Source organism: Tenebrio molitor, chromosome 3, assembly GCF_963966145.1.
Source record: "Tenebrio molitor chromosome 3, icTenMoli1.1, whole genome shotgun sequence".
Classification (NCBI taxonomy): domain Eukaryota; kingdom Metazoa; phylum Arthropoda; class Insecta; order Coleoptera; family Tenebrionidae; genus Tenebrio; species Tenebrio molitor.
In genome coordinates this window covers 19,509,061-19,536,708 of record NC_091048.1, presented here as the reverse complement: position 1 = coordinate 19,536,708, position 27,648 = coordinate 19,509,061, and the positions used below count along the sequence as shown (strand labels likewise).

At 34.8% G+C, this 27,648-nt stretch overlaps 2 protein-coding genes across 6 annotated transcripts in view; one reads left to right on the top strand and one right to left on the bottom strand.

Annotated features, from left to right (window-relative positions):
- Window positions 1-1,320: 1,320 nt before the first annotated feature.
- LOC138126205 (uncharacterized) lies at window positions 1,321-7,140 on the bottom strand. The gene is made up of 7 exons (XM_069041922.1): window positions 6,872-7,140; window positions 6,695-6,807; window positions 6,376-6,639; window positions 6,154-6,245; window positions 4,942-6,105; window positions 4,580-4,809; window positions 1,321-1,915 (listed from the first exon to the last, which is right to left on the bottom strand). The coding sequence occupies exons 1-7, from the start codon at window positions 7,040-7,042 to the stop codon at window positions 1,547-1,549; spliced, it is 2,403 nt and encodes an 800-aa protein (XP_068898023.1). The 5' UTR covers window positions 7,043-7,140; the 3' UTR covers window positions 1,321-1,546.
- A 6,553-nt stretch (window positions 7,141-13,693) lies between these two features.
- The window catches only part of RhoGAP100F (Rho GTPase activating protein at 100F), a 46,238-nt gene continuing 32,283 nt past the window's right edge, over window positions 13,694-27,648 (top strand). For all 5 annotated transcript variants that reach the window (XM_069042036.1, XM_069042037.1, XM_069042034.1 and 2 more), the window contains exons 1-2: window positions 13,694-14,222; window positions 23,851-23,959. In XM_069042036.1, the coding sequence (XP_068898137.1) occupies window positions 23,876-23,959 (84 nt within the window). In that variant the 5' untranslated portion in view covers window positions 13,694-14,222; window positions 23,851-23,875. The remainder of the gene's footprint in view (window positions 14,223-23,850; window positions 23,960-27,648) is intronic.

Below are 27,648 nucleotides of genomic sequence, written 5' to 3'. Positions count from 1 at the left end.
GCTGAAGTATCTATCCTTGTTTGAAATCACGGTCCACATTGTGCGAAACCCCTACGCCAGCGTTTCTCAACCTGTGGGGCGCGCCCCCCTAGGGGGGCGTAGTGAAATTAAAGAGGGGGCGCGAGCATATAAAAAAAAATAATACATAAAATGTCAAAATGACGTACCTACGTACGCCAATGTGTTGATTAAGGTATCAAGTTTGCCAAAATAATTTATGAAAAATGTTCCCAACTTAAGAAAAAAAGTCACAATCATTTAAGATCACCCGGTATAAAAAACAAATAATGATTCAGTGAAACATAAAAACTTTAAATGTTCTGAACGGGCCTTCCTAGTAGTGTTTTATCTTCTTCATCTTTTTTTGATATACGTAGGTATTTAGTTAGACATTATAGGCCCATATACAGGGTTATTCACGAGAGGGGTACTTCTGAATTTTTATTTTGCCGCAACCAACAATACCAATGGCAGTAACTACTAAATCAAATGTGTTATTTCTTTTAAATTAGGAATCAAAGTAAGTTGGGCAGATTTGTGAGAAACGTCAGATTGGCAGATAACCTGTATTTAATCAAAATTCAGCAAATACAGTTAATGTAAAAGGTGTTCGAAGTGTCTACCATCGGCTTGTAAACATCCGCAGCGGCGACAGAATTCTTTCCACGCTCTCCATAAATGAGGAGCTGGAGCATGTCAGTCTTTTCGTCATTATTGTAAAAAGAAATTTTTCGAATTGACAAAGATTTTTTACTTTAACGTCAAAGAGACAGACAGGACTAAGAGCCATCGTGGATTCAGTTGTAATTATTTGCAAAATTTGAAATCAAGATATTGTTGCAATGTGTATAATGGGTTGCGGCAAAAAGAAATTCAGAAATAACCCTCTCGTGAATAACCCTGTAGTACAAACTTCAAAACAGGGCAAAATACAGTTTTACATCAATTTTACAGACAGGGTTGTTTTACCCGTGGGAAAAATCTTTCAATTTTCTTTTAAAACCGTTATCTACATGAGTTTGTATAGCACGCCTTCTACCTTAAAAAACAGGACAGAATCCTTGAAATATCTGCTTTTTAAATATACTTACCTTTAAAATTAGGGCAAAATCTTTGAAAAATGTTAATTTTTAAATATACCTTAAAAACAGAGCAAAATGCTTAAAAAAACAAAGTGTTCTTAAGGGGCCATACTATATATTAGTTACCAATGACGTTACGTTTAATAATCTCTCGAACGGTAGTTACTTGATGCATTATTCAACCGCTGACTTCACTCAATTCAGTGACTGCTTCATCTCTTAATTAAAAAAAGACAAATAAATTATAAATAATTTTATGTTAACTTCACAACATTGAAATCACAGTTTAACTTATTACTGTTAAAATTACAATACATTCACACAGTTGATCGAGTCTGAATTGAAAATGGAAATTTTACAACATTTTTAAATTAACATTAAGATGTTTTCAGTTATAAATCAATACATCAAATCATGTGAGCACATCTTAAAGTAAAAAATACCTTAAATTATATATGTACAACTTAATCGCTATCACTAAGACTGTCATCCGATGATCTGACTGATATACAATCCGAACTCAAACAAATTTCATAATAATTATTATAATCCCTGAGACTTGTTTTCGTTTTTGAATAGCAATAATCCATGACAAGAACTCCATTACAATTGGTTCTTGGAATATCAATATGAGGCAAAACTTGGTATTTTTCAGCGGGTTGTAGTTTAATATCGTCGGGCGGTTCGATCACTTCAAAACTATCTGTCGCTATATTCCATACGAACAAGCAGTGTGTCGTGTAGTTTTCCGGTTTGCCATATGGTTCAATTGATTTTAGGGTACCCATTTTGATCACAGCTTGACAAATAATGTGTCCATCTAATGGACAAATCTGAAAAAAGAAACAATATCTACAGTGGTAACACGGATAAAGGAAATATGACAAAGGCAAAAGCGAATTTATTGGAAATCTTTAAAGTTTAGCAGTACTTTGGGAACAAGAAAGTTAAATTGAGAGGAAGGAAGGCGCCTTCGCTGGTAGTGCATTGAAAGTGATGCCAATCGTTTCTCTTTCAGCAACCTTTTATGACCGTAAACCTTGAACAGCCCATCCGGTATCGCATCGCATTGGCTCCTTTAACCGCAGCAACAAGGTGTTACTTTACTTTATGGTATAACCATAAAGTCTTTTACAGTAGACGATACGCCACTGGCAAAATCCCCACCAACCGCCCTTGTCTAGCAACCTTTTACGGTTGGCCACGATTTACCGACTGGGATCACTTTTTCAAACTGACCTTGACCTTCCTTCTTTGTTAGAAACAAAAAAAGCCGACCGAAACTACGCCCAGGGTACTTTTTGTGATAGGAGAGATATACAGGGTCATTCATTATAAATGATTGTCCCATCGCAGTAGGTGTTGGTGACGTAATTGAATGTGCCGCAAGCCTCATAACATGAGTGAGACTAGTATCGCCATTAGCTGGCGCTCCTGGCGGTAGTGGAAATCTGTCTACTAGTTTGTCTAACGTTGCAAGGCTGCGGTACATTCAAAATTTGTGTGGGTTTTCAACGCTAACTGCGATGGGACAATAATTTATAATGACCCTGTATTTATTTTACTTTAAAAATCGGCTGGTTCTTTTAATCCTACAGTCCATTCCATCTAAGAATGGAAAGGAACTTACGGTAGTGGTATTCTAATAACAAAATTGTAGTCTAATGATGCGTTTGATACAAAAACTCGATAAGTTTGGCACTAATAACCAAAAAATCGATCAAATATCAAAATTTGACAGTAGTTATCAAAAATCGAACATTGCTTGGTGTAAACTTTTTTCTCATTTTGACCAATCAACGATGGGAAAATAGTCCCTTTACAATTCTATACTGTATACTTAAATGGAATAGACTGTAGAATATTAAAAATGTCCAACTTTGAAAAACGAACAAAGGAAATTCGTGGTGGCTCGTATATTTGTTTCTTCACATTTTGAAATAGACAAATAAAACTATAATAAAAGCTGTCAACGTGAATGTACTCTGTTGTATGTATAATGTGTTAAAAATGTTGATTTATGCAACAAGTGCATACACTAGTACTTTTTTCCACAAATGCGAAGTTTGACCAGACGGGTGCGGCAATCCCATGAGCCAAAAAAGGCATTTTATGGATGAATTTCATAACATATTTGCATAATGCGAGAGTCAAATAATGACACGCTATAGCACTTTCTTAAAGCTTCTTACTTTTTTCTTACTAAAATTTAATCTGTAACTTTATTTGGGACCACCTTCTTCCATGATGAACATATAGTCGCAAAATTTAGGAAATGCAACAATTACAACTTTACAATTCTTTGGGTTTTTTTTAATACCATACAGGCTGTTTGATGAAAAACGCCTCAACCCATAACTTTGTTATTTGTTACCCGATTTCAATGAACAAAAAAATCAAAGATATGGTTTTTCAAGCGCTACAAAACAGCCATAAAATGTTTTTTTTTGCGATAGCTAACGATAGTCAACTTTTTTTTTTTTAATGGGCACATGTAGTTTTTTAGGCTTGGTCTGGTAAGGTTTTTTTTTCTGGATCTAATGATGTATTGAAAGTTATCATTTGGTTCATGCTAACTGAAAAAAAAAATAAATTTTTTTTTTGTGGTTCAGCTTACAAAATTTTTAAGAGTGCCGTGAAAAACAATCGGAATACAAAGTACGATAAATGTCATCTAAACGTCAGCTTAGAAGTTTTCATCTGCTTTTTTAAACTTTTTTTATTTAAGTATAAAAGAACATTGTCAGTCATGCAGGATAGCAGTCATTTGACTATTATTTTATGTTCGAGTGTAATAAAAATCGTAATTAGCCAAAAACAAAAAGTTAATAGAAAAAATAATAATAATTATTATTAGAATATAGCCTAAGGGAGTCCGTTTCGGCTCAGGGACGCGAGGGTCGCGGGTTCGATTCCGACCCAGGGCGAAAAAAAAAAAAGCCATATTCTATCTCGTGATTCGGAAGTCACGTTAAGCCATTGGTCCCGGTCTATTGAGTTGGTCATCCCGCCCCTCATAGATATGTAAACCAGTCCTAGACTGTGTAACAACATTTTATTATTTATGTTTTCCAAGAAAATAATAATAAAACTCTTCAAGATTGCACCTGAAAATTTTCAAACTCACACTTGACATTTGTTGCTATTTGTATTCCAATTGTTTTTCACGGCACACTTGAAAATTTCTTAATAAACTGAACCACAATTAAAAATTGTTTTTTTTTCAGTCAGCTGTGGACCAAACGATAACTTTTAATACATCCTTAGATTCAAAAAAAAAAACTTTATCAGACTGAGCCTAAAAAACTACATGTGTCCATTTAAAAAAAAAAGTTGACTGTCGTAAGCTACTGAAAATAACGCAAAAAAAAAGATTTTATGGCTGCTTCGTAGCGCATGAAAAACCATATCTTCGGTTTTTTTGTTCATTGAAATCGGATAATAAATAAAAAAGTTATGGGTTGAGGCGTTTTTTATCAAACAGCCTGTATACTCACATAATTCAGTTTAATGTCGTAATCTTGACAATGAAGGAATTCAAGTTGGGACTCGCTACACAGCTTCTGAGCTCTTCTTTGGACAAATTGTTCACAGTCAAAAGTTCTCTGAGTGACTATCAACTGCATTTCAGTCACTTGATCAACTTTGAAATCAGGGACCACGTCCAAATGCTGATCAGTCAACGTGTGTACCAGAAGGGGTATTTCTATAGGAATATTGTAATCATCTGAAAAGAAAGAGTTGTAAATGCAGCGTCAAATCTTGCAATCAAGGTGTACTAGACAGTTGTCATTTTATTGTTACACCAGTCAGAAAAAGTTTTAATTGAGCTCGTTGACTCAAACCACTTAAAAAATACCTCTGCTCTGTCCTGACAATAGCGAACTGTTCTCAAAATCTCCGTTCGAATATCTTCTGACGACCTTCTTGATCCACCTCGGCGTTTCCGTTTTCGGGTCGACGATGAGCAACCCGCTCTGTTGCATGAAGCGTGAGTCAGTCGGTTGAGAGGTAGAAAAATTGCTGGGCATTCGTAGGATAAGTCTCGAGTCCGAGTCGGAACAGTCGCTGTCCAAACTTGGCGAATAGACGTAAAGCTTCCTCGCCGATTCTTTGGGACTTATCGGGGATTTGGAATGGTGAGGTGAGTTACGTATGGAAGGGCAATACAAGTTCCGAGCGCCCCCGGGCGAGAACTGTCCGTTCCGAGAATTGGGGGATTGCATCGGCGAGCGCGGGCTTAAAAATAAACTGTTGAAGTCGGGCGAACGGATACAACGACTCTGAGACCTGTACAGGTATCTCCGTTCGCGTCTCAACGAATTAAACGGAACGATATTCTCACTATTGTCTTCGGAAAATTCGTACTTTTTCTCGGCCAGACGCTTTTTCCTAAACGAACTCAACTTCTCGCACTTTTCATTCTCTTCGATAAACTCGTACGCTTTCTCGGCGATCTTTTTGTCGATCTTGTTTTTCTCGGCGGTCTTTTGTATACCGGAACTTTGCGGAACTGAAAACAAATAGTCTTTGCTCGTGTTCTGCAACCGCTTGAACCTCGGATCGACTATGTTTTGGACCAGAGTGTTGTGATAGCTTTTACCCGTGACGTTCAGCGGCTCGCAACTAATGTTTAGTTCGTGGAAGGGCTTGTTGCATTCGTTACCTTCCAAATCGTACTCGTTAAAGTCTTCTAATATGGCATCTACAACACTGTTCGTTCCGAAGTGCTCGCTCGGCGATTCCGACACTTCACTAAAAGTGTCGTTAAAATTACTAGAAACCGATTGCGAAATCAATTTTGAATCGTCGTCTTTTACTAAATTCGATAGGTTTACAGTCGATTGAGGCGGGTCTAGAGTCGTTACGTTTAAAATATGAATGTAATGGCCGGTATTTATTACTAAATGATCGGGATACGCTAAGGAAATGTGGGGATCAAAGCTCGGGCAAGGCTGAGCCATCGAGAACATGTAGTGGAGAACAAAACCGTGTTTCACGCACCATCCTTGACTCACGGATTCTAAAAACAGACAGTTAACGCTGACGTAATTATATCACACACAGTTACCATCTTGAGGCAAGTTCCTGTTACAGTGCTTGCAACTCTTTGGAAATGGTAATGTGATAATTGTGATATAAACCATTGCTGGGGTGGTAGCACTGCAACATAAAGAATTTTCTACAACAAAATAAAATAAATTTTTAAAAACAATATAATTTATTCAAGTGCAAATTCAACATTACTACCTTCGGTCAAAATAATGACTGATTGTTCTAACAATTAACTTACGCTAAGCCGTAGCACAATATCTTGTGTGGATCCATGGGAAACTGCACGAACATAATTTTGTCCAACACTTCCAGCCCTCTCAGATGTTTGAAAATTCGATGTTTGGAAACATATCTTAATTTTTCTCCAGGTACAAACCTCCACAAATAGAGCTCATATTCGTAGGAAGCATTAAAATTATAAGGTAATAAATGCTCGAATGTTCTTTCTGTAAAACTTATAAAATACTGTCCACACAAAGTAAACCCCATGAATATGTGGTTCCTGCAAAGGAATAATCAACATTTTTGCTTATGTACTAGAGAAAAATTCATCTTACATGGTTTCATAGTCTTTCAGAAGGGAGCTTAGGCCGAATCTACATTTATGGTGTACATTGTTAAATATTCTTTCAGTCTTGGCTTTAGGATTCTTGGTAAACCTCCCGTACATCTACAATATTTGTTTTGAAAGATCCGTGGAAACATGATGTTTGAGGTTATGTCAGGCAACTTACTTGTCTATTTGCTAAATTATCTGCTATGTTAGTGGTTTTATGAGTTTGACTGAATTTAAAGCTTTCATTTTTTGATTCATCACGTGTGTAATCTTCTCTAGGTACTGAAAACTGGGATAAATCTGAAAAAGAATCTTCAGAATTTTCATCGTCTGACACCACCACCGACATGTTGTTTACTTCTGCATATCGTTGATTGCTATTGGCCGTTCGTCAACTGGTCGCCATAATTTATTGGTCCCTTTAAACATTTAAATTTATTTATTGTTATTTCAATCATTTATTTTAAATATCCGCTGTACAGATATAGAACTAATTAATCAACAAATTCTTTAGTCTTTTATGTACTTACTTGTATGTCTAATTTACACCCATTATAACCCGTTATACATCTAATTAAATTAATTAAAAGCTTTACAGACTCTAATGATTTTTGCTGTTAGATCAATGTCGAAGAATGTAATAAAAAGCAAATATTTGATCAACATTATGTATACTAATTTAAGAGGCGCTTCAAAATTTGTTTGTAAGCAATTGTAAAATAAATTTATAAATCTTAAAAATTAAAAAGTTATGCAACCCAAAATACACCATTAAAGCCATTTTGAAAAAGTAGACTATTTAGGTCACTATAAAGGTGTTTTTCTAAATTTGGCGTCGAAGTTGGCGTTGAAAAGTCGATTGTGAATGAACCACTCGTTCTACTTTGAGGATAAATTTAATAGAACAATACATATTTTAATAGACATATTTTGTTTTAAGGACACACATGTCAAAAGCGTTGAGTATTCACCGATAAATGTTCTACTTTACAACAATAAGTTGTTATCTTTTTTGGAACAAAACTGTTTAATAAAACACCTATTAGATTCTTTTATAGGTGTAAAATTCGCACAAGTAAAAATTTGTGTTTCCTGAAAGAAGTAGGTAACTAGGTATTCCTACTATTCCCAATAATGCCGTCGTAATTTACAAAGTTTTTGATTGAATCGAATTTGTAGCTGCAAGATTTTAAAATCTCATTAGTGAGTAAATAAAACAGGGAAGATTTTGTCGCGAACCGTATTACCATAATTAAATAATAAAAAAGCATTTCAGCATTTTTCTTTTCCAGTCGTTAACGTCGCTATAAATTAAAAGCAAACGAAATAACGTTGATGATTTTGTTTAAATTATGAGACAATGTTTTTGGAAACCGTTGAATGGAATCTATTTATAGAAAAAAAATTGCAAGCTGACACGCAGAGGTTCGAATAAGGGCAGTAATGGGAAAACTAAAATAAAATTATGAAAGTCAGCTGTTTAAATATGTCTAGAGTTTTAATGCGGAAAGATAGTATTAAAGATAAGACTTGATTTATATTTTTCTGTACTGCCACACGTGCAATACCTGAGGAAAACACGTTAAAAATTAAATTGCTCAATATGCAGTGTGATTTATTTCAATTCATAATAAAAAAATGATGAATTTGATCATTAAAACGTATTTGTCATTTTTCATAGAGTTACCCCAAAATGTTACCGCAAATGTGGTAACATTCGCCCAATCACCGTCATGTAACCCTCAAGGTTATAGTCCAATATTGATTATAATTTACCACAAACACTTTTCCTCCACATACTACCCACCAGTTCGAACAACCGGTAGGTAACACCTTTAAATTTTTCTTGGACACGCTGTAGATTTTCCAAATTGTAACTAATCGTCACGATGCAAGCACAGTCACACTATTTCGAATTTAAAATAACGAAGAGCATTCACATGACTGTGAAATAGTAGTTGTTATTTCTGCGTATAGAAAATCCAGTGTCGCAGTGACGTGAATATAAATAAATGCAGAACCATCAAGTTTACTTACTAAACAAAAAAGTTAACTCATTTTTCTTTATTAGACTTTAGTTCCTCGAACAGGGTCGATGTCTTTGTAGCGAGCTCGAACGATTTATGTTTCATTAACCTATTAGCATTTAATCAATGTAATCATAGGTTCACTAATAATACGCACAAGTGAGAAATTAGTAAATACAAGAGTCGGTGCCATTAGCAACACTTGTAAACTGTAATTGAATCGTTCCTTCATTTATTATTAAGTTAAAAATTGTAGATTTATGGTTCTCCACTATTTGAATCATTTAGCTACATTGTACACTCGAAATTACATTAGCCCAAGCTCGTAAATGATAAAAGGTATATGACATTCCATTCAAATCCGACTACATAACAAGGCTTAATTAAGCTCGACTATAACTTGAAAAACTTTCAAGTTTTTATGACTTTCAAAACATATTTCATTAGTATAAAATTTAAATTAGTTTATGTCACAAGTAATGACGTGATATAGGGAGCTATTTCCTAATCCCCCCTTCAGGACCTTGTTCTGTCTCTAATAGAAGGCTCAAGGTTTGTGCAAATAATAGATAATAATGATATGTTGGTGAAATTATCATTAAATTAATGATTATTATCTGATAATTGAAGGCAAACCGTAGTGTACCTACTCTTATCGGATGATATACACAAATCGATAATACAACTCGATATAATTATCAGTGCCACTACGACTGGTGTTACTTCTCGTTACACCCCATTCCGCTAACACAATACGATTTTCGTCTGCAAATTTTGTTAACTTTAATCCCTCTATTTGTACACCGGTACGATGATAATAGTGGATGTGAGAGATACGACAACAATTCCCCTCCGAAATTGATAATTACATTCCTTTATACGAACGGTGTGAGATCGTGCACTGTCTTATCAAGGTAGAGATCGCGTGAGAAGTTTTTCAATTTCGTCTTTTTGTGATGCGGAATTACAGTATTTTAAAAATTAAAAAGAAAATTTGTCACGAATATTTATGGACACGTGACTTCCGAACACTAGAGTGTAATTTTTAGGACTACACAAAACGGTCGTAATTCATAATTTAATAAGCAACTCTCTCGCATAAACTTTTTTTATTGATTCGTTAGATGATCTTTCATTCAGCAGCTTTCTCGTATAAATTGATGTTTAGCGGAATAATCGGAGAACCTTTGGAGCTTCGTTAAAAAACTTTTTTGAGAAGAATAATTCGCAAAATAATCACGGATCCCTCTAATTATGCAATACGAAATATAAAATTAATCTCAGAAGGTTGACGATTACTTGAAGTTGTAGCAAGCGATGTAATCGTATTTCTGCACTCATAAGTTATGAAAACTTTATTTAAAAGTCTCCTGTTCATTAGTGTGATAAGATTTTTTATTAACTCACAAAACAAATATTTGCTCAGTTGTTCGTAGAGGTAACATAATGAACCTAAGAGTACTATGCCGGCCAAAAAATTTTGGCCGTCATTGTCTGTCAATTCTAAAAAAAAAATTGTAATCCGTACTTTATTGTCATCATGATTACCGTCTTGATTATGAACGTTATTTTTTGGGTAGTAAATTTCAAAACTCAAAATTATTTTGTCATTTCTACTATACAGAACGTTTACCTCAGGTTATGTATGTAGGTACGATTGCTCTAATTTTGTTCATTCATGTCGAATTTTTGGAATATCTGAGCTTCAAACAGGTTAAATTGATTGTCAAACTGACAAGAATCGAAAGTGGGGTTACGATTCCTAAAGGTTTATTTACACTTTACTTGAATGTCAAGAAAGTACGGCCAAAATTTTTTGGCCGCCATAGTATCACTTATTAATTTGGTACCAATTCAAAAAATCAATTTCCTTTAGGTTTATTACTCTTGATTATTGGTGGTTAAAACAATTTTAATTTACTATTCAATAAATTGTATAAAGCTTAGTTAAGATCGTGTCAGCTAACAACGCGTCAAGTCCGAAATCCGCCCATTTGATTGGTTGATTCAAAGAAAATGTTAAATATCCTCCAATCAGATCGCTTGACATTATGTTAACTGTAACAACGACTTGACATCGCTTTATACAACCGGGCCTAAGAGCAATACGAAACCACAAGATGCCAGATCAGGACTACAGGGTGACTTTAAAAGTGGTGCAGATATTTTAACCAGTGGTAGAACTCCACAATAAGTAACGATTAAGCGAATAACGCCGTATACAAATGTTGATATTTTTCGAGAAAAAGAGGCCAAAAGTTATTCAAAAAAAGTTTGGGAGCCACTGAATTTTATGAAAAAAAAGGCTCAAAAAATCATAGTAGACTTTTTGTTGTCATTCAATTCAAAATGAAGTCACTTTGACAAAAACCTCAATCTTAACCTCAATTTAAATCACAAATGGTTTTCACCAACCTGGAGAAAACCGACATGGTTTTGTGGTTTTGATCTAGAGTGAAGCCCGTGGACATTCAGAATTAGGACGGCAAATTTACGGTGAAAGGTTTCCTCAAAGGATATTTCACAATGAACGAACCTTTGTAAACGATGTGCCCCATCTGCACGATTTCGGGCGTTTCGAAATGAATAAGCGCGATCTTGGCCGCCAATGAGAAGATCGCATTTTAGTTGTAGAAAAGGAAATTCTTCACGAAACTGAAAACCAGCCACGAACAAGCACTCGGAGTCTTGCAAATCACATGGAAGTTTCTCAGTTTGTAGTTTAGCTGCGAGTTCAAAACGTTGCTCAGGAAATTCATCAAAACACAGGCATTCTGAATCGAGTTCGGCTTTCTTGGACACGTCGTGATGAAGCTTGCATTGCAAACGATGGCGGGCAATTTGAACAAATTCTTTGATGTTTCATTTTATGTGTTTACTCACAATTAGTCTTTTTACTTTGTTATTTAAGTCTTTGTTTTTTTCTGAATAAGCTGCAGGCACTATTTTATCATCACTTTACAAATATGATCAAAGATTCATGATGAAATTCAAAAAAATTTAACCATAACCTCGAATGACAGATTTTAGGTTGGTCGTACGCCGAAACTCCTGAAAATTTTCAGCGGTTCTCAAAATAAAATGATTCCTTTGATTCTCTTGTAAACCATTAACATTTGTATAAGGCAAGTTAGGTTATTTTGTCTTCTTTTAACATGTACTATCGCGGCCATCCAAAAGTGAACGTTTTTTTTTATAGTTTGATTTTTACTTTAAATCATAGGCGTCCTAAAATGTCAAAGTTTGACACTAGCGATAAAAAAAGTATTGAAACTATTTTTTTTTTAAATACCACATCTCACTCCTATTCAGACAGCTAGGGCTATTGCAAAGCTAGAAGAAAATTGGTCTTTGGCTGCTGTGGCTAGAGAATTACATTGCAGTAAGACTTGCATCTTCAATATAAAGAGGAGTTGGCAAGAAAACAGACTTGAGACGCCAATGCGAATAGGTGTTGGAAAGGTTTCTTTACTAAACTTTACTTTCACTTTAATAATGTATTAATTACTTCTCAGTCTCATTTTTATTAAAAATTATTTATTACAACTTTTTATTATTAAAATAGTAACGCCCGCTGCACGAACGCCAATGAATACAGCCTGATTTAATCTAACGAAAAATACGGAAATTTTCGCAAGCTATCGTTCACTTTTGGATGGCCGCGATTGTACTACCTCAGGTTGAAATATCTACACAACTTTCAAATCAGACTGTATAAATCAGATTTTCTAACAACTTCACTCCTCAGCGTTATCGATATGCAAAAATAAAACATACAAAATGAAACAAACATACAAGCATATCCATTTATTGAGATTTTACAGGATAATTTGGTAAAACATTTTGACAAAATAATACCAATTCGTTATTTATTTGGGTAAAATAATAATCGAAAGCTTTTATCTGAACAAATAAAAATATGTTCAAAAAAGGGACGTGGACCTCCACATTCTCGTGATTTTAACCTACAACAAAACATCAAGACTACTTGAGAAAGAGTCCGTACGCTGATTGCACGTTTTTAAATTCTAGTTCCAAAACATAACGCAATGAAAAATACTAAACTGTCCATCTCAATTGTTTCACGTTATTTAGGAAACCATTGTAGTCTTGCAGATTAATTCTCGCAAGTAGCAATCCTACGCATATGATGTTATTTACAGAACTACAGCTGTCAATCCGAATGAAGGTTCAGTAGAAATGTTTTCAATTGTTATAAATTCTTGTTGAAATTATTGATTCTTAGAGTATGAATGATATAAGAAATGTTATACATAATTTTGAGCGCGCTTGTACTTTTTACCGCATAGACACTTGTCTCTGTGTCTGTCAAAAAACGTACAATCTGTCCGTGTATGGAGTATATTTAGAACTTAAAACGTGAAGCTGCTGTTGTCGCAGCTAACTGTTGTTAGGTACACCAATTTCTGTGTATTAAATATTTAAATAATTATGTATGTACTTGAATAATAAAGTTTCTAAATTTGTTGCTATATTATTTTTGCTTTGAATTAAATTAACAAGTTGTTATTTGTTTAAGTTATTACTGAAATGAAAACTGAAGCGAGAACTAAATGTGATTTTCTTAAGAATATTCGGTATTAAATATTTTATATTTTGTGAATAAATGAGTGGATAGGTTAATCTTGAAAGCATTTCGATACAAATATAAATTTCACCCTAGTTCATTTTTTTGAATTAAGCTAATGAAGTGGCGATTAGCGTAATGAACGGTTGATAAAAATGTATTTTCGGGATACTTTTCAGTGGTCTAATTAAATTAATTCCGGTGTCGACACGGCCCCAGCGCCGAATCCACCTGAACATTGTGCGTATCGAAATCCGGTCGCGAGCTTCGGCGTGTTTTTTTTTCCAGTGATCCTGATGTAAAATCGCGCATCAGGATAATTTAACGGGGAGCTTTCGTGGAGGTCCGCGAGCTTTCGGCAAAGCTCGAGTAGGGAGGGGGCCGTAGTACACTAGCCGTCGGGGCTGCTCTAAATTTAAATCAAGCCGTTTTAAACGCATTTCACTTAATTATTAACTAATTAGGAGTTGATTAGATCGTCATAAGTGTTAGTTTGCTTCGTTAAACCCGTCCAAGATCGTAAAAGTCGATAATTCTGTTCATTTAACGAATTGTGCGGTCCTTCAGTAGCGCGCGTCGACATTTTTCCTGCTATTTTTCATTGAGCAAAGACCCAGTTACGGAAAATGGTATCGTGGCGAACTCGTCGATGAAACACCGGAAGGGGTTCGGGCGTTTCTGTGTTTTGTAATTGTGAAGTGACGTGGTTCGTGAGGAATTTTTATTCGATGATGATAAAGTAGGACCCAGACTGGAAATATTGATTAAGGTTCTACAACGCTGGCACTTCGAAGGCTGTTCGGTCCTACGCAAATAAATCATCCCGGACGAAATGCAATCCATTTTACTCATCACGAGGCACAGGAAGGTCTTAAACAAGAAATTTGAAAATAGGTGATCATGCTTTCATACAGGTAATAACCTAGTTTTAGCCAAAATCGCACCCCTCCTCCGGGACGAACGCTCTCCGTACCATCCTCCCGAAAGGCTCACACGCTTTTCGGATTTAACGATATATTCAATAATCGAAAAAAATCGGACAGCTTTTTCTATTTTTTCACTCGTCCTTTCTATAAAAATGACATATTTCCAATATAAAAATATCAGATATGCGGATTTAGTACCTAATCCTAGATGAAAGGCGGATTCGGAGCTGTAAAACACTGAAATGAGAAATGGACAGGAATTTTATACGTCAGACTTTTTTCGATTTCATTACTTTTACGGCCATAAAATACAACCTCCTTAAATAAAGCAGAAAAAAACAATATCCCGTTCTGCGAGACATTTTTTTATTTTTTCTCTGTCCCATATTCCACTATTGATTTTTGACTCGTAAATGAACCAACACATTTTCAGGAGTCGACTCTACTGTCCCCCCAGAAAAACCGAAATTATTTACTTTATCATCATTTTATCAAACCCATCGGTCGAATTTTCATCTCGTCCGCAGAATTTTCATTTTATCTCTACTCAGATTTTGTAAAACACGTCGAGTATGGTAAATCTATAGGTTTTCAGGCGATCATTGATGCTTGGCAATGCTTTTGCTCAAATGCGCGTGTCTCGTAAATTGCTTAATCAAATACGACGAAAATTGATAAAATATTGGACAAACACGGCGTCTTTTGAGAGCAAAAGTGTCTTCAGATAGTCCCGATTTCTGATGTCGCTGACGTGAGAGAGCAAACCTTCATTCCTGATGAGAGTCGCAGCTCAAAGAAAAAATTTGCCAACAAAATTGGGGCGCATTGCAACTTGGAGTGGCGTCTAAAAGGGTGAAACGCCACAACCCTTAAATTGTCGAAGCCAGGAGCTTAAAATATGGGAGCCGGATGGAATTTTATGTAGGGTTGAAGGTATTTTATAGTGTCCTAAAAAAGGTTATCATTTAAAACACCATCCCTGCAGTTTACGCCGCCCCAAAGTCTTTCTACTTTGCCACTTGGCTCGATATCAAAAATTTAACAGGATGCACTTCGAGTAGACGGAGCAGAAACAGCCATTTTCCATTAGAAATTTGAAATGCGAGCCCTTTTTCGTTTTCGCAATGGCACCGTTTGCATCCTTTGTGCAAATCACATCAGTTACAGATTGCAATTTGCGCCACAATAAAATTAAATTTGCAATCTAATACTATAAAGTCTCGCACAAAGACTTCAGCTGGCTTACAGCTTGGTTATTATCAAAGTAATTAGTTTTCACAGTGAGCACATGTAGGAGTTATTATTGCAAATGCGTTACAAATTGTGTAATCTGGAAGGAGAATAAATACGGGAAGCTTGTGGATAATAGCGGGATTAATCAAATTTATTTCTTACGAGGCTCCGAAATTTCAACTATTTTCGGTCGTAAATTCTTTCGTAATGAATTTTGCAATTTTCCGCCAGCGGCTTTAGAGCACTCGCTCCACACACGTGTAATTTCAGTCACTTTAAAATTTAAACCGGAATGACGTAGCGTTTTACAGCCGAAGCACAGGATAGCACATGTTTTATTAACGTTTTTAAGTAATTAGGTTCGCACTAATTTGGCCGGAATTTCGCCTAAATACCGGACTAAGAGGCTGTAATTTCAGAGTCTACGATAAATTGACGAAGCAAGATCGAATATTCTCTTTCTGGGTTTCCTTTGTTGTCGCAGTGATGCGTTGCCAAAAGTAATTTTTTATTAATATTAAATTAAGGCTGCCCTTCTGCAACTCCTTGTTTTTATTGGCGATCCCTTGGCGAATAAATTTACAGAGCACCACCCTTGATTTTAATAATTTCTCTTCAATTTTGTCATGCTGGATAAACAGAAATTTCCAATTTTTTGCATCCTCCAAACGCACCCTTCAAACGACAATTTTGATTCATCCACAAACTTTTCATTTTCTCAAAATTAACAATTTTTTGTAACAAAATTTTACGTAAAAGACTCTTGTGTAGTACACTGAATCTTTGTAATTTTTAAAAACAACACGTGGTTTCAAAAAGAACAAAAATTGATGTCGTACCTACCTTAATCTATGGGAAATTTCCCGAAGAATTTTTCAAATACAGGATATGTCAGGAGTGATAATGGGCCCGACGGAATTGAAAATGCAACCCACAATACATTTGCAAAGCAAATCTGGATGTGGACGCGGACAACATCCAGGTTTGCTTTGCAAATGTATTGTGGGTTGCATTTTCAATTCCGCCGGGCTCATCATCACTCGTGAAATACCCTGTACATTACATATAGGATTATACACGTAAGATGACGAGCCTGACCAGGTGAAAATAACCCATGATCGAGCTCATGATACAATTCATAAAGCTATCTTGATCCGTATTATACACCGTGATCAACAATGACTGAGTCTGTTACTCTCTTGGCAATGAAACAATTGAAAAGTACTGGTGTTTTTTGTCTCGTAATTGGCACTGACGGGATTTTTTAACTTGAGACGATATTGAACAGTTTTGGTTATGTCAGTTATATTTACTCGTAGATTATTACAAAAATGAATCGTTCATGGTAAATTTCAAATTTGACAAATTTCGTTGTTACCAACAGATTCAGTAATTCTTGATCACACCGTATTATCATAATGCACATAAAACATAGATAGCTTTTAACGTCAGCCTAATGAATGTCAAGTTCTGACAGAAAAATACCTCTCTCAACAAAATATGATTTAATACAAGGCGATCTTCATCTACCAGGCCATGATACTGACCAAAGACAGTATGCTATGGAATGGCCTACCACAGTCTGGCAACACTGCTTCACCAACATTTAGTGAAAAAATTCGAAATCCACTAAACCTGTTATTGTATTTGCATTTGTCAAATATGAGTGATCTAATTTTACGACAGTTCAAAAATGCGTTATCGAATTGTAATATACAACGTGTCTCAGAAATAACTACATAAATTTTAACTGGTAATAGAACTCGTTAATAGCAACAATATATTTAAATATATTTTTGTAATTTGCCTCCATTTTGATTCTCTAATAGACATATTAACGAACGCGACGTCATCACCTGGGATGTCCTTATAGCCATTATTTCACGGAACATTTTACGAAAATTTTTAGGTTGGCATAGCTTGATCCGTCATGCGTGTCAGTTTAAATTACAAAATGTGCAAAGACCGTATTTTTGGCAATTTCACGTATTTCAGCGGGCGTACATGAAAGATTATCTTCCATATTCATGTTTTGTGACAGAATTTGGATAAAACAAAAGGTGACTTTAAAGACTTGATCAAATGTTCACTTTTAAAATTAAGACATTATCAACCGCCACAAAAATCCCTAAATCGAGGAAAGTAAATATTTTTGTTTAAAAACGGCTTAAAAAGGGCAAATTACAAAAAATAGTATAAAAAACTCGTTTCATAAGATCTTGAAGCACTCATTCTTTCAAATAACTCGTGGCTATGCCACTCGTTTTTTAATCTTGAATTCGTGCTTCAAGACTGAACTTTTCTTAAACCTTATAGCTTATAATTATCCAATTAAAATTATTGAAAGATTTGGCACAAATTTCGTTACCCGCCTATGGGGATTATTTGCTTCGCCGTTGCCGATAAGCGAAGAACAAAAAACAAATGAAAGAAAACTTTCACTTGTTTCTTGCGAACTTAAGTACAGCGGCTAATTGCTGCGCCCGTTGCTGTAACCTAAGGGTGGAAGAGAAAAAAGAGAATCATATGGTAGATATTAAATGAAAACAATTTTAATAATAAATATTTTAAACTGACCCTAATGAAGCGCCCATACCCAAATAATAATAAAATGTCTCCTGAAATTAGTCTATTAATCCGTACAAATTCTCACGAAGTAATTAGAGCAACCAATTACTAAGCATTACAAGAAGTGTTCAAAGTGACCGCCGTTATTGTCAATACAATAATGAAGGCGCCGACGAAATGATTCTTCGCTTCCACATTTTCCAGCATTCTTCTGTTATTGCAAATTGTTTTCACAGCATTTTCCACCCGTTTTCTTAAAACTTCAATTGTGTCAAATGGGATCGAATATACCAAGTCCTTCATGTACCCCCACAAGAAGTAGCACGGAAATTTTCTAGACTCGCGGAGCACCCCGACGGTTCACCACACACCAACACACTATCTGTAGATTCACTACTCGAAAATAAACTCGCCATTTTCACAAAATTTTAGCTTAAATTACAGAATCAAGACGTAAACATTTGCCTTGTGGAGTCAGACAAAACTAACTAAAACTACACTTCGGCCGCAGAGGGGAAAAACTGTATTTTAAAAACCCAATGTTTTGCGTTGATTTTACAAAAAGTATTATTTCACGGTCACTGTCATTGGGTCAAATAACTAGAAAATGCGAGTAAATAGACAGTTCGTTAATACAACGTGTAATAGAAATAAGCAGGTACATTAATTTTAACTGGTAAGAGAACTCGTCAAAAGGAACAACTTTTCTATTTACCATTTTGCCGAAAAACGATGTTTAATTCCAAAAAAAATTGGAGAGATTTTTCACTAAAATGACCCTACGCCACTAAATACTGCAATGGCTAATTGAGATCAGCGCTAATATGAAAAAAACGTCCATTTCATCAAGAAAACCTGTTTTAACGCAGAAATCGAATTTCAAAGAAATCTACCCGTATAGCAAAAAATCCACTTCGTAAGAATCTGGTTGTTTCACGTTTTTAGGTAGCTTAGTTTTGGAGCTATGAACGGTTTTAGGAAGATCTTTCCTATTTTTTTAAGCCATTACGCAACGTTTTTCGCCAAAATGGCAGAGAGAAAAGTTGTTCCTTTTGATGAGTTCTATTACCAGTTAAAATTAATGTACTTATTTCAGAAACACCCTGTATATGGGGGGAAAAATACTAAAATGAAAATTATATTTCGAAAAAATGATACATACAAATTTTGTTGTTCTTGACGAGAACTGTCACTGATTAAAATTAGTGTACTTATTTCTGAGACACGTTGTATAGTTTAAAACCACCCGGGGGACAGAAAAATAACGGTGCTCATTACTATTACTGATAAAATATTTCAGATGCTCTGCGCGGGCTATTGAAACTGCTTGGTTATAAACTAACGTGAGGTGGGCATTTCCAATTTAAATATAACAATTTTGTTATCCCCATTGTCTAAATCCCACCCCATTTCTTGTAACTTACTTCCTAGTTTCATTTCAATATTCGTTTTTAAAGCCAAAAGATCTTCCCAAAATGTAATTTCTTCGTAATTAGAAGTTATTGGCACCTCGTTTGGCACAAGTCGCTTCATTTTGTTCCCATTGATATCTGTTCCCATTTGGAGCCTTCGGGGGGGCTCGTCGAACAAAAAAACGTTGTATTCAACTCGTTCTTGTGTAATTTGCGCTTTTTTTGGCACTCGTGGACTTTTAAAACTCTCGTTTCACTCGAGTTTTAAACTGGCTCACTCATGCCAAAAAAAGCCCAAATTACACACGAACTCGTTAAATAAATAACTATTTTAATTCAATTTGACGAATTTGACCAAGGACTTGTCAAAATTTATTTTCAATGTCGAATTAGTTTCAAAATTTAAGGAACATCGTAGGTCATGGAATGGCCTAACAGGGAATGTGGCAACACAGCCAGTGTCCTGGCCTGTAACTTGAGACCGCCTTGTTTAATGGGGCGTATTCTGTAATTTTTAAAGGGGCGTTAAAATTTTAACGTCGTTTAAAATGTAAAATTTCATGTCCTGATTGGTCATTGATATGACAACTTAATTTAACGCCCTTTAAAATTTAGCAGTTCCAGAATACGCCGCACTAGCAATAATAATAAGCAATTAAAAGTAATGGGTAAGTAGGATCATGTCGGTTCTGTCAAATATGTAGAATACCTACTTGAATTTCTAATTTAATTTTTAAACACCAAAACACAATGTATGTTTTTTAAAATGTATTTTGGGTTGCATTTTCACCTGGTCAGGCTCGTCATCTTACGTGAATAATCCTGTATATTGTTATTTTTTGCATCATTTTGAGAATTTGCAACTTTCTTTGCTTCCAGTAACTCATCATTAATGAAAACCTGATTTACTCTACAATTTTTATTCAGTTTCAGCTACGAAGAAAGCACATCTATTGTATTTCATGACAATTTGCTGTAATTGCTGACTTCCATGTATTTCCAGCACATAATCGCTTTTTGATCTTCCGATTGTGTAAAAGCGGTAGGCCCGATTATTTTTATGCTAGCTCAAGATCTACAATATCCATTCATTATCTACTTTATTTATCTGGTTGTAAAATGTGTTCAGTTGCAAGGAAAACTCGTAATGAACGAAGCGTGCGATTTTAATTTTCGTATAAAAATCAAATAAATCAGCTTACGTGCTTACGAAAAATGTCAATGGTCACTGGTCAGTTGTTCCCCGGAAAATGTCAGAGTTAATATTAACGGAGGACGCCTACCACCTCTTTATATAGAAACTGAATGAAACGATGAATTTATAATCTTGGGCCCTGTTATTTATTGACGATCGTTAAAAAGTTGTGAATCCCAGTAAAGAGTTAAATCACACTCGATGTAAAAACTTGACTCCACTTTTAAAGGAATTTACTGAAAAGTGCTCTTGCTTGGATTCGGGTCATTTAATAAAGATCAAAGGACATCCCGTGCTCAGATCTCCCTGGAAATATCGAGTGGGAACGTTTTATTTGCACACTCTTTTAGTAATGGGACACGTGTCTGTGTATTTTGTTTTTATTTCCAATTTATTCAAGACTAAGGGTTAGAAAAAATTTCGCGTTTAATGGAATCGATCAACGAATACGTCTTCCTATTCAGTTATAACGACGACATTTTATTCGTATTTCAAAGCTTGAAACAGTTTGCGGTGTAATGTTTGTAAATTGTTAGGATGCGGTAAAACCTAACACTTTCTGCTGCTGCCTGAAATGGATGTCTGCTATTATGCTAAAAGCTTTTCATTTGGGCATGTTTACACGATTGTAGACACCATTATTGTTGAAAAAACACGATTTAAAAAATGTATATACCTGATCATTACTCACCGATCGATATTAATTTTCACCGGTATTATTCCGGCGGTAAAGTTAATTTTCTCCTTTTTAATAAATTTTTACGTCGGTAGTAATGTGACTTTTAAGTTGATGCATAATTAAGCCCCAAATTGATTAATGATGCAACTTTAATTTAAATCTAAAATTAGAATACCTAACTTTACTGTTTTAATTATTGAGAGTTCACACTGGCCGTTTACTAAACAAAAACGGAACTTCATCATTCATATTTCAGATGTCAAAATGGTTCCGTTTTCCGTTCCCGAGTTCATTATTAGTCGCCCCCTGAAAGCCATTTTATTAATCTTACACGGCCACGTTCCGATAAAATTTAATCAAATTTAAACTAATTAAGATATTTAAATCGTTTTATTGTCCGAATGACGTGACCGAGTGGAGTTTTTTCTGTCGCCCATAAATTCTTGTTTGTTTTTCGTTTTTTTAATTGCCGCACGTACCTCCGATGAAATCTATTATTAAGTCCGGTTTCATTGACAGACAAGAAATTTAAGGATATTTTGCATGACGGTGTTCATGCAAGAACAAAAGGGAGTTAAAATATGGTAATGTATACGGCTGGTCCGTCATACGATGGTACTTCTCGAGTCGATTCGGCCGTTAGATCAATTTGTACGCTGGTACACGGGAATTTTAATCACGGGATGGATACGTTATCAAAAATTCATCAAAGCAAATGTGGACTACAAAGAAATTACTGAAAAGGACACAAACTCGAACCTTTTTGTAGCGACGCCACTAGGGAAATCAGCAAAATAATGTTAAATTGTCGTTTAACCGTGACATCAAAGGAAACATAATTAAAAATCCCATCGAATAACGCTTATAAAATCATAAAATTGTTTTGTGCCAAGACTGGTTTTCTCAAAACCAATTCTACCAAGCTCTGTGTTTTCACTATTTGATTTAACGTTAATTCAAAATAAATGTAACAATCATATTTTCATTACTTTGTCATCTTTCAGAAAATAGAAACACTGATGCTACGATAATAGATTTTGATATCAAGCGTACTCACATTAAATTGTCTTCTTCTATAAGAATAATTGATTAATTGCGTAAACAAAAATGTTTCTTAATAACTTGTGTATTGCTAAAGACAAAAGAAAAAATGTACTTAGTTCTTTGAACATTTTTAAATAATATCACATTACATATTTGTATCATTTTTTAACGAAAATTTTACTGATATGGAGCGTTGAAAGTATTTTAATTTTTTGAAGATTCAAAGAAAAGAAAATATTGTAAATTGAAAAATATTGATTTTTGAATTATGAAATTTTCGTCGAGATCAGAAGCACAAATATATGGCATGCATATGCATATAATTTTTTCAAAAAGCGTGAAATTATAGTATTTTTTAATATTAAAATATGTAACGCACATTAAAGTTAAGGAACACACATTCTCTACTTGTCTGGGGAAAGAATTATTAATAATTAATAGCGAGGCAAAAATAGTACATATATTATTCAATTACTCGTGAGACTGATTTTATGTCACGGGCCGCAGGCGAGTGGGGTATTTCAACCGAGCGAGTAATAGCCGTTATCCGCGAATAGAATACTATACTTTTTCTACGACTATGAAGAGAAATTGATAAATAAGTTTCATTATTAGACAAACTGAAACTGACGTTTTAAAATTATTATATTGTATACTTGATACCACTGCATTAAAATTTGCGATTGGACTTCATAAACTAGTTTTGAAATTATTATTCAACGGGCCGTGAGTAATGAATTCTGTTATCCAATGAAAAACAATTTAATAAATACATTATTATATAATAGGAGTAGAAAATAGTAATTACCTATCATGTAATTATTACACTCGAAATGAAAAAAAAATGCACTTTTCTCTTGTCACACTATAACAATGGGTGTTTTCTAAAATTTATTTTTTTTTAGTAAAGAAAAAGGGAGTGACAATGATTAGATCGGTGTTTTGTTATACCTATCTTTTCTTCTAAGAAATGCTAGACAATTCTATAGGAGCCATACAATGTAATTGTTCCGTAAACAGAATAAACACAATGGATTTTGACCCTTATCGGGTCCCGAAAATCCTACAAATCCGTACTTTCGAATAAAACTTGTGGGAGATTCCTTCGCTAAATTTATTCTATTTTATTATGATTTCGGCGAATGCGTTTATCGGCCATTCTAATAGTCCTTACACGTGTTGAAACGCTTTCGGAACCATTTCACGCGTCTCCAATTGTCCACGTCGAACTATCTTCATGGCCGAGCGACTTTCAAAAAGGAGTGAAACTTCCTGCAGCGCCTGCGGCCGAATCGATACGGCAATAATGCAGTGTTCTAATCTGGAGCGAAATGAAATTTGAATTGATTGTGTTGGACAGTATCAAACAGGTGTTTTTAAAAAATGGTTTTAATGCGAAATTCGCGGCCACCATCAATCATCCTGATTGTACAGCGGCCAGCGTGCGTCCTTTGTATAATAATGGATATGGTTGTTATTTTTCAGGACGACATCCCAGAGCTAATCTGGTATGCAGTGGCGGAAATTGGCGCGCTCGAAGATCACATCCGGTCGTTCGCGCACGCGCAATATGCTCTGCTGTGGTCGCAGGAAGGTGAGTGTTATTATGTAATATGTCCTCGTGTGTTGAATTCTTTCAAGACAACGTGGAAATATGCCACAATAACAGAAATTATTGGCCGGACTATCGGAATGTTTTACTTTATCCCAATCGTTATCGGATCAATAGAATCGTTCAACAACCAAAAAGTAATAAGCAATGATTATCATTATCATTATCCTAACCGATATTTGATTTCATTTGACATGAAAATTGAGAATAAACTAAACTTTTCTTTTTTTTATATTTAATGTAACAAATTCGTTTTCTAGCCAAGACATCACTATAAATCAAAAATAAGAAATTCAAGTTCCTTAGCAATCACTAATCAATCATAGATCATTTCTAGCTTCGTTACAAAGGGGAACCACTGAAAATGAAACAAGCGTATTATGCGACACTTAACTTTTTGAGAAACCGCCTAACAGGTCAAATTAATTTGCAAGAGGGACATGGAATACGGATATCTTAGTTTATATCTCAACTCGAAAGTGTTTTTATTTTTGTACTCCGAGTAACAGTTCCCGTGAAAAACAGAAAAGAAACTCAAACGGAAGGTTACCTTACTGTACCTTCGGAACCTAGGTTGATTATTTAATATTATGTAATTCATACCAAAGTTTAACCCCCAATATAAAACATCTGTTAGAGGGACTTGCCTTATTGTCCTTAAATCTCCTGGTTAGTTCGAAAGTAACAGTATAAATTATTTAAGTAACAGCAGAAGTTGGACTGGGATTTGGGGGTTGTTATTGCTTCACGTAATTATCTACTTGCTCGTTATTATTTGGTAACAACACCCGAATATATCATGAAATTCAGCTTGAATAATAATGTTAACTGTCTGTTCAGTTATGGCAATGATAAAAGATAATTATTTTCACATCCCAACATGTTAAGTGGTCTTAATACTGCACATGATTATTTCATTTGAAGTTATACATTTTGTATGTATTGCTAATTCTTAAAATGAATTTAGGTTAAATTATTTTTTTCTAAACAATGTAGATTGCTTTTATTTTTACGTAGATATGCAGCTGATAACAGGATAATCATATTATATTAATCACAATTTGAGGAAATATTTAGTCACTTATACATACAGAGACAGCAGTAACATCTGTGTAATAAATTGAAGGTCCCAAGAATGTCAAAACAATAAGTTGAAAATAAATGAAAAAAGTTATATCAAACGTCACCGCGACATCAACGCTTCACATTCGTTATGGTGGTGGGACTGTTTGCACTGACGTATCCTTTTAAGTTGGTCACACTTTTTCAATTGTGGAAATCACTCTTTTTAAACAATTGTTAATGAAATAATCATCATGAAGAATGAAATTTGGAGCTATGTCGTGGCGGCAATCAAATATGGAAAGTCAGTCGCATTCAAATCTAGTAGCCGTGAGCGATACGTCATCATATCGTTAAATCGCCCTGTCACGAACGTGTAAACGGACTCAAAACGTGAAAAAACCGTTTAAACGCGACGATTTTTTGCTACGCCGCCTAGGATGTTAAATTAGCAATGAGATTGGATTAAACGTCTCTCGACGTTTTAGAAATTGTTTCTGTGATTGTTTGAGAAACAGTTTCCTTCCTTATCTGTGAGTGTCATCCGCTTTTTCCACTTCATCGCGCCATCGAAGAACCGGCGAACGTGAGTAGTAGCGTAAGTGTTATTCGGATCACCAGCAATTGGGCACTTCAAAAAATCATCCTTGATATATTGTTAAAAATGCCCAAAATGGTCTAAAAGTGCATTATTTTTTAAATAACCCATTTTTGGTCCATACAATTGTAATCACTCAACAGTAGATACAAATAATTAAAAATCGCATACAGACGTCCCAAATCTTGTAAAAAATCAATATTTACACACTCTAAAGATTACCTCATTTTATGGAAAGTATGTAAACATTGTTATACTGGGTGTTCGCTTAAAACTAGGGGGTTTAGTTCTGGTGTCTTTTTAACATTTGAGGGACATGTAAAAAGCAAGGCTTGAAATGTGGTTTTCATTTTCAATAATTTTAATAAGAAGTTTTCGATATTTTACCCACAACTGCGTTAGAAAAGTTAGTTTACATCTTAGTTACCATGAACGAAACTTTAATTTTACATCTGGCGGGCGGTAAAGTAACTTTACAGGGCCGGCGGCTGTAAACCAAAGCAAACGGGCTGTAAATTGTAAAGTAAGGCTCGTTGTTAAGAAAACGCATAAAACACATAGCAACCTTAACTGAGGTAGCATTTTTCTTTTTGGAATTAAAAAAACCTAAATTTATTGTGTGTATTATGTGTTTGTTAATGCAATCGTGCGTAAAACGTTGTACGCACCTCAGGCCGGAAGTAGATTACACCCTTAACCAAATAAAGGTGCTCCTTCGTCGGGTCTCAAATTTTGGCCGCGGGTGTAATCTTACACTTCCAGCCCTTTATACGTAAATAACTATTACAATTGTGCATTTACTCGTACATTACGAGTACATAGTGCTTTATTTTACGTTATTTAATGTCAAAATAACAGTTATCACAGAGTTTGAAAACTAATTAAATTAATTTGAAATCAATACTAATCAATTGTTGAGTAACAGTTTTTTTTACACTTCTCATAATGCTAATATATTTTTGCATTTTCAAGTTGCTATCTCACGTCCATTTACTTTGCCGCCTTGAATTACATACCTTATTATATTTCTTTCTTTTGATATCCAACAGGGCATCGCGAGATGACCTTTGCATAAGTTTCACTCGGTAGGTACCTTTTTAAACATCAAAAGATCTACGTGTCGTCGTTTTTCTTCCTTCGTTTACTTAGCTTTTCATCCGTTCCTTTTACACTCTTTCCTTCTTCACCTGCAGAACTCGCAGTTGTAAAAGTGCATTCACGGCTGAACGTAACTCCTGTGAGAACATGAATGACAATATTCGTACATGCATTTAGATGAGCTTAAATAATCTTAAATTTCTTTCAATATCAAATTCTTTCTTTATCTTACCACCCGGAACGATGCGTTTCTAGACTTCAAAGTTCTTTTCCTTCTAAACGGTTAACAAAGAAAATGCAAATTCTATATATCATACTTGGCAGACATGCATCAATATGCTTTAAAGAATAATTTTGTCTTTCCTCATTCGAAAAATGACTTCAATAATTCGCCAAGTTTTTGCTCTACTGAACCGTGCTGCTTTATAAAATTATGCTTCCGTAGAAATCTCGAAATAATGACAGTGTGATATACTTACCATTATCACAGTAGCATTTAAGACGCACAAATAAAGCAATATAACTTTATTCAGATCTTCTTTTCTTACCTTCTTGCTTTGCAATATACTCGTATTTATTTACAATAACCGAGTCATACTCGTCCACAAAGAGTAACACTTCTCAATACATAGACTCACCCCCGAAGTTTTTCTCTTTCCGTATTGTTATTCTTACCACACAAGTCATAACGGGTGTTCATTTAAATTTCTCCTCCAAGTTGGCGTTGCAAAGTTGATTGTGAACGCATCACTCGTCAGTCTGCAGAGTAAAAACACAAATACTTAATGCAAAAAGTGAGGTTAGATTTAAACAGCTAATCCGTGATCCGTAATCCATGACGCGTTCACAATCGACTCTTCAACGCCAACTTTATTTAACTATGTATATATGTATTTTAAAAAATCATATAAAA

Coding starts and splice junctions, on each gene's coding strand:
- LOC138126205 (XM_069041922.1), bottom strand. CDS start 7,042: ATGTCGGTGGTGGTGTCAGACGATGAAAATTCTGAAGATTCTTTTTCA. Junction 6,246..6,375: donor ATATTGTGCTACGGCTTAGC/GTAAGTTAATTG, acceptor TTTATGTTGCAG/TGCTACCACCCCAGCAATGG. Junction 1,916..4,579: donor ACGACATTAAACTGAATTAT/GTGAGTATACAG, acceptor TTCTTTTTTCAG/ATTTGTCCATTAGATGGACA.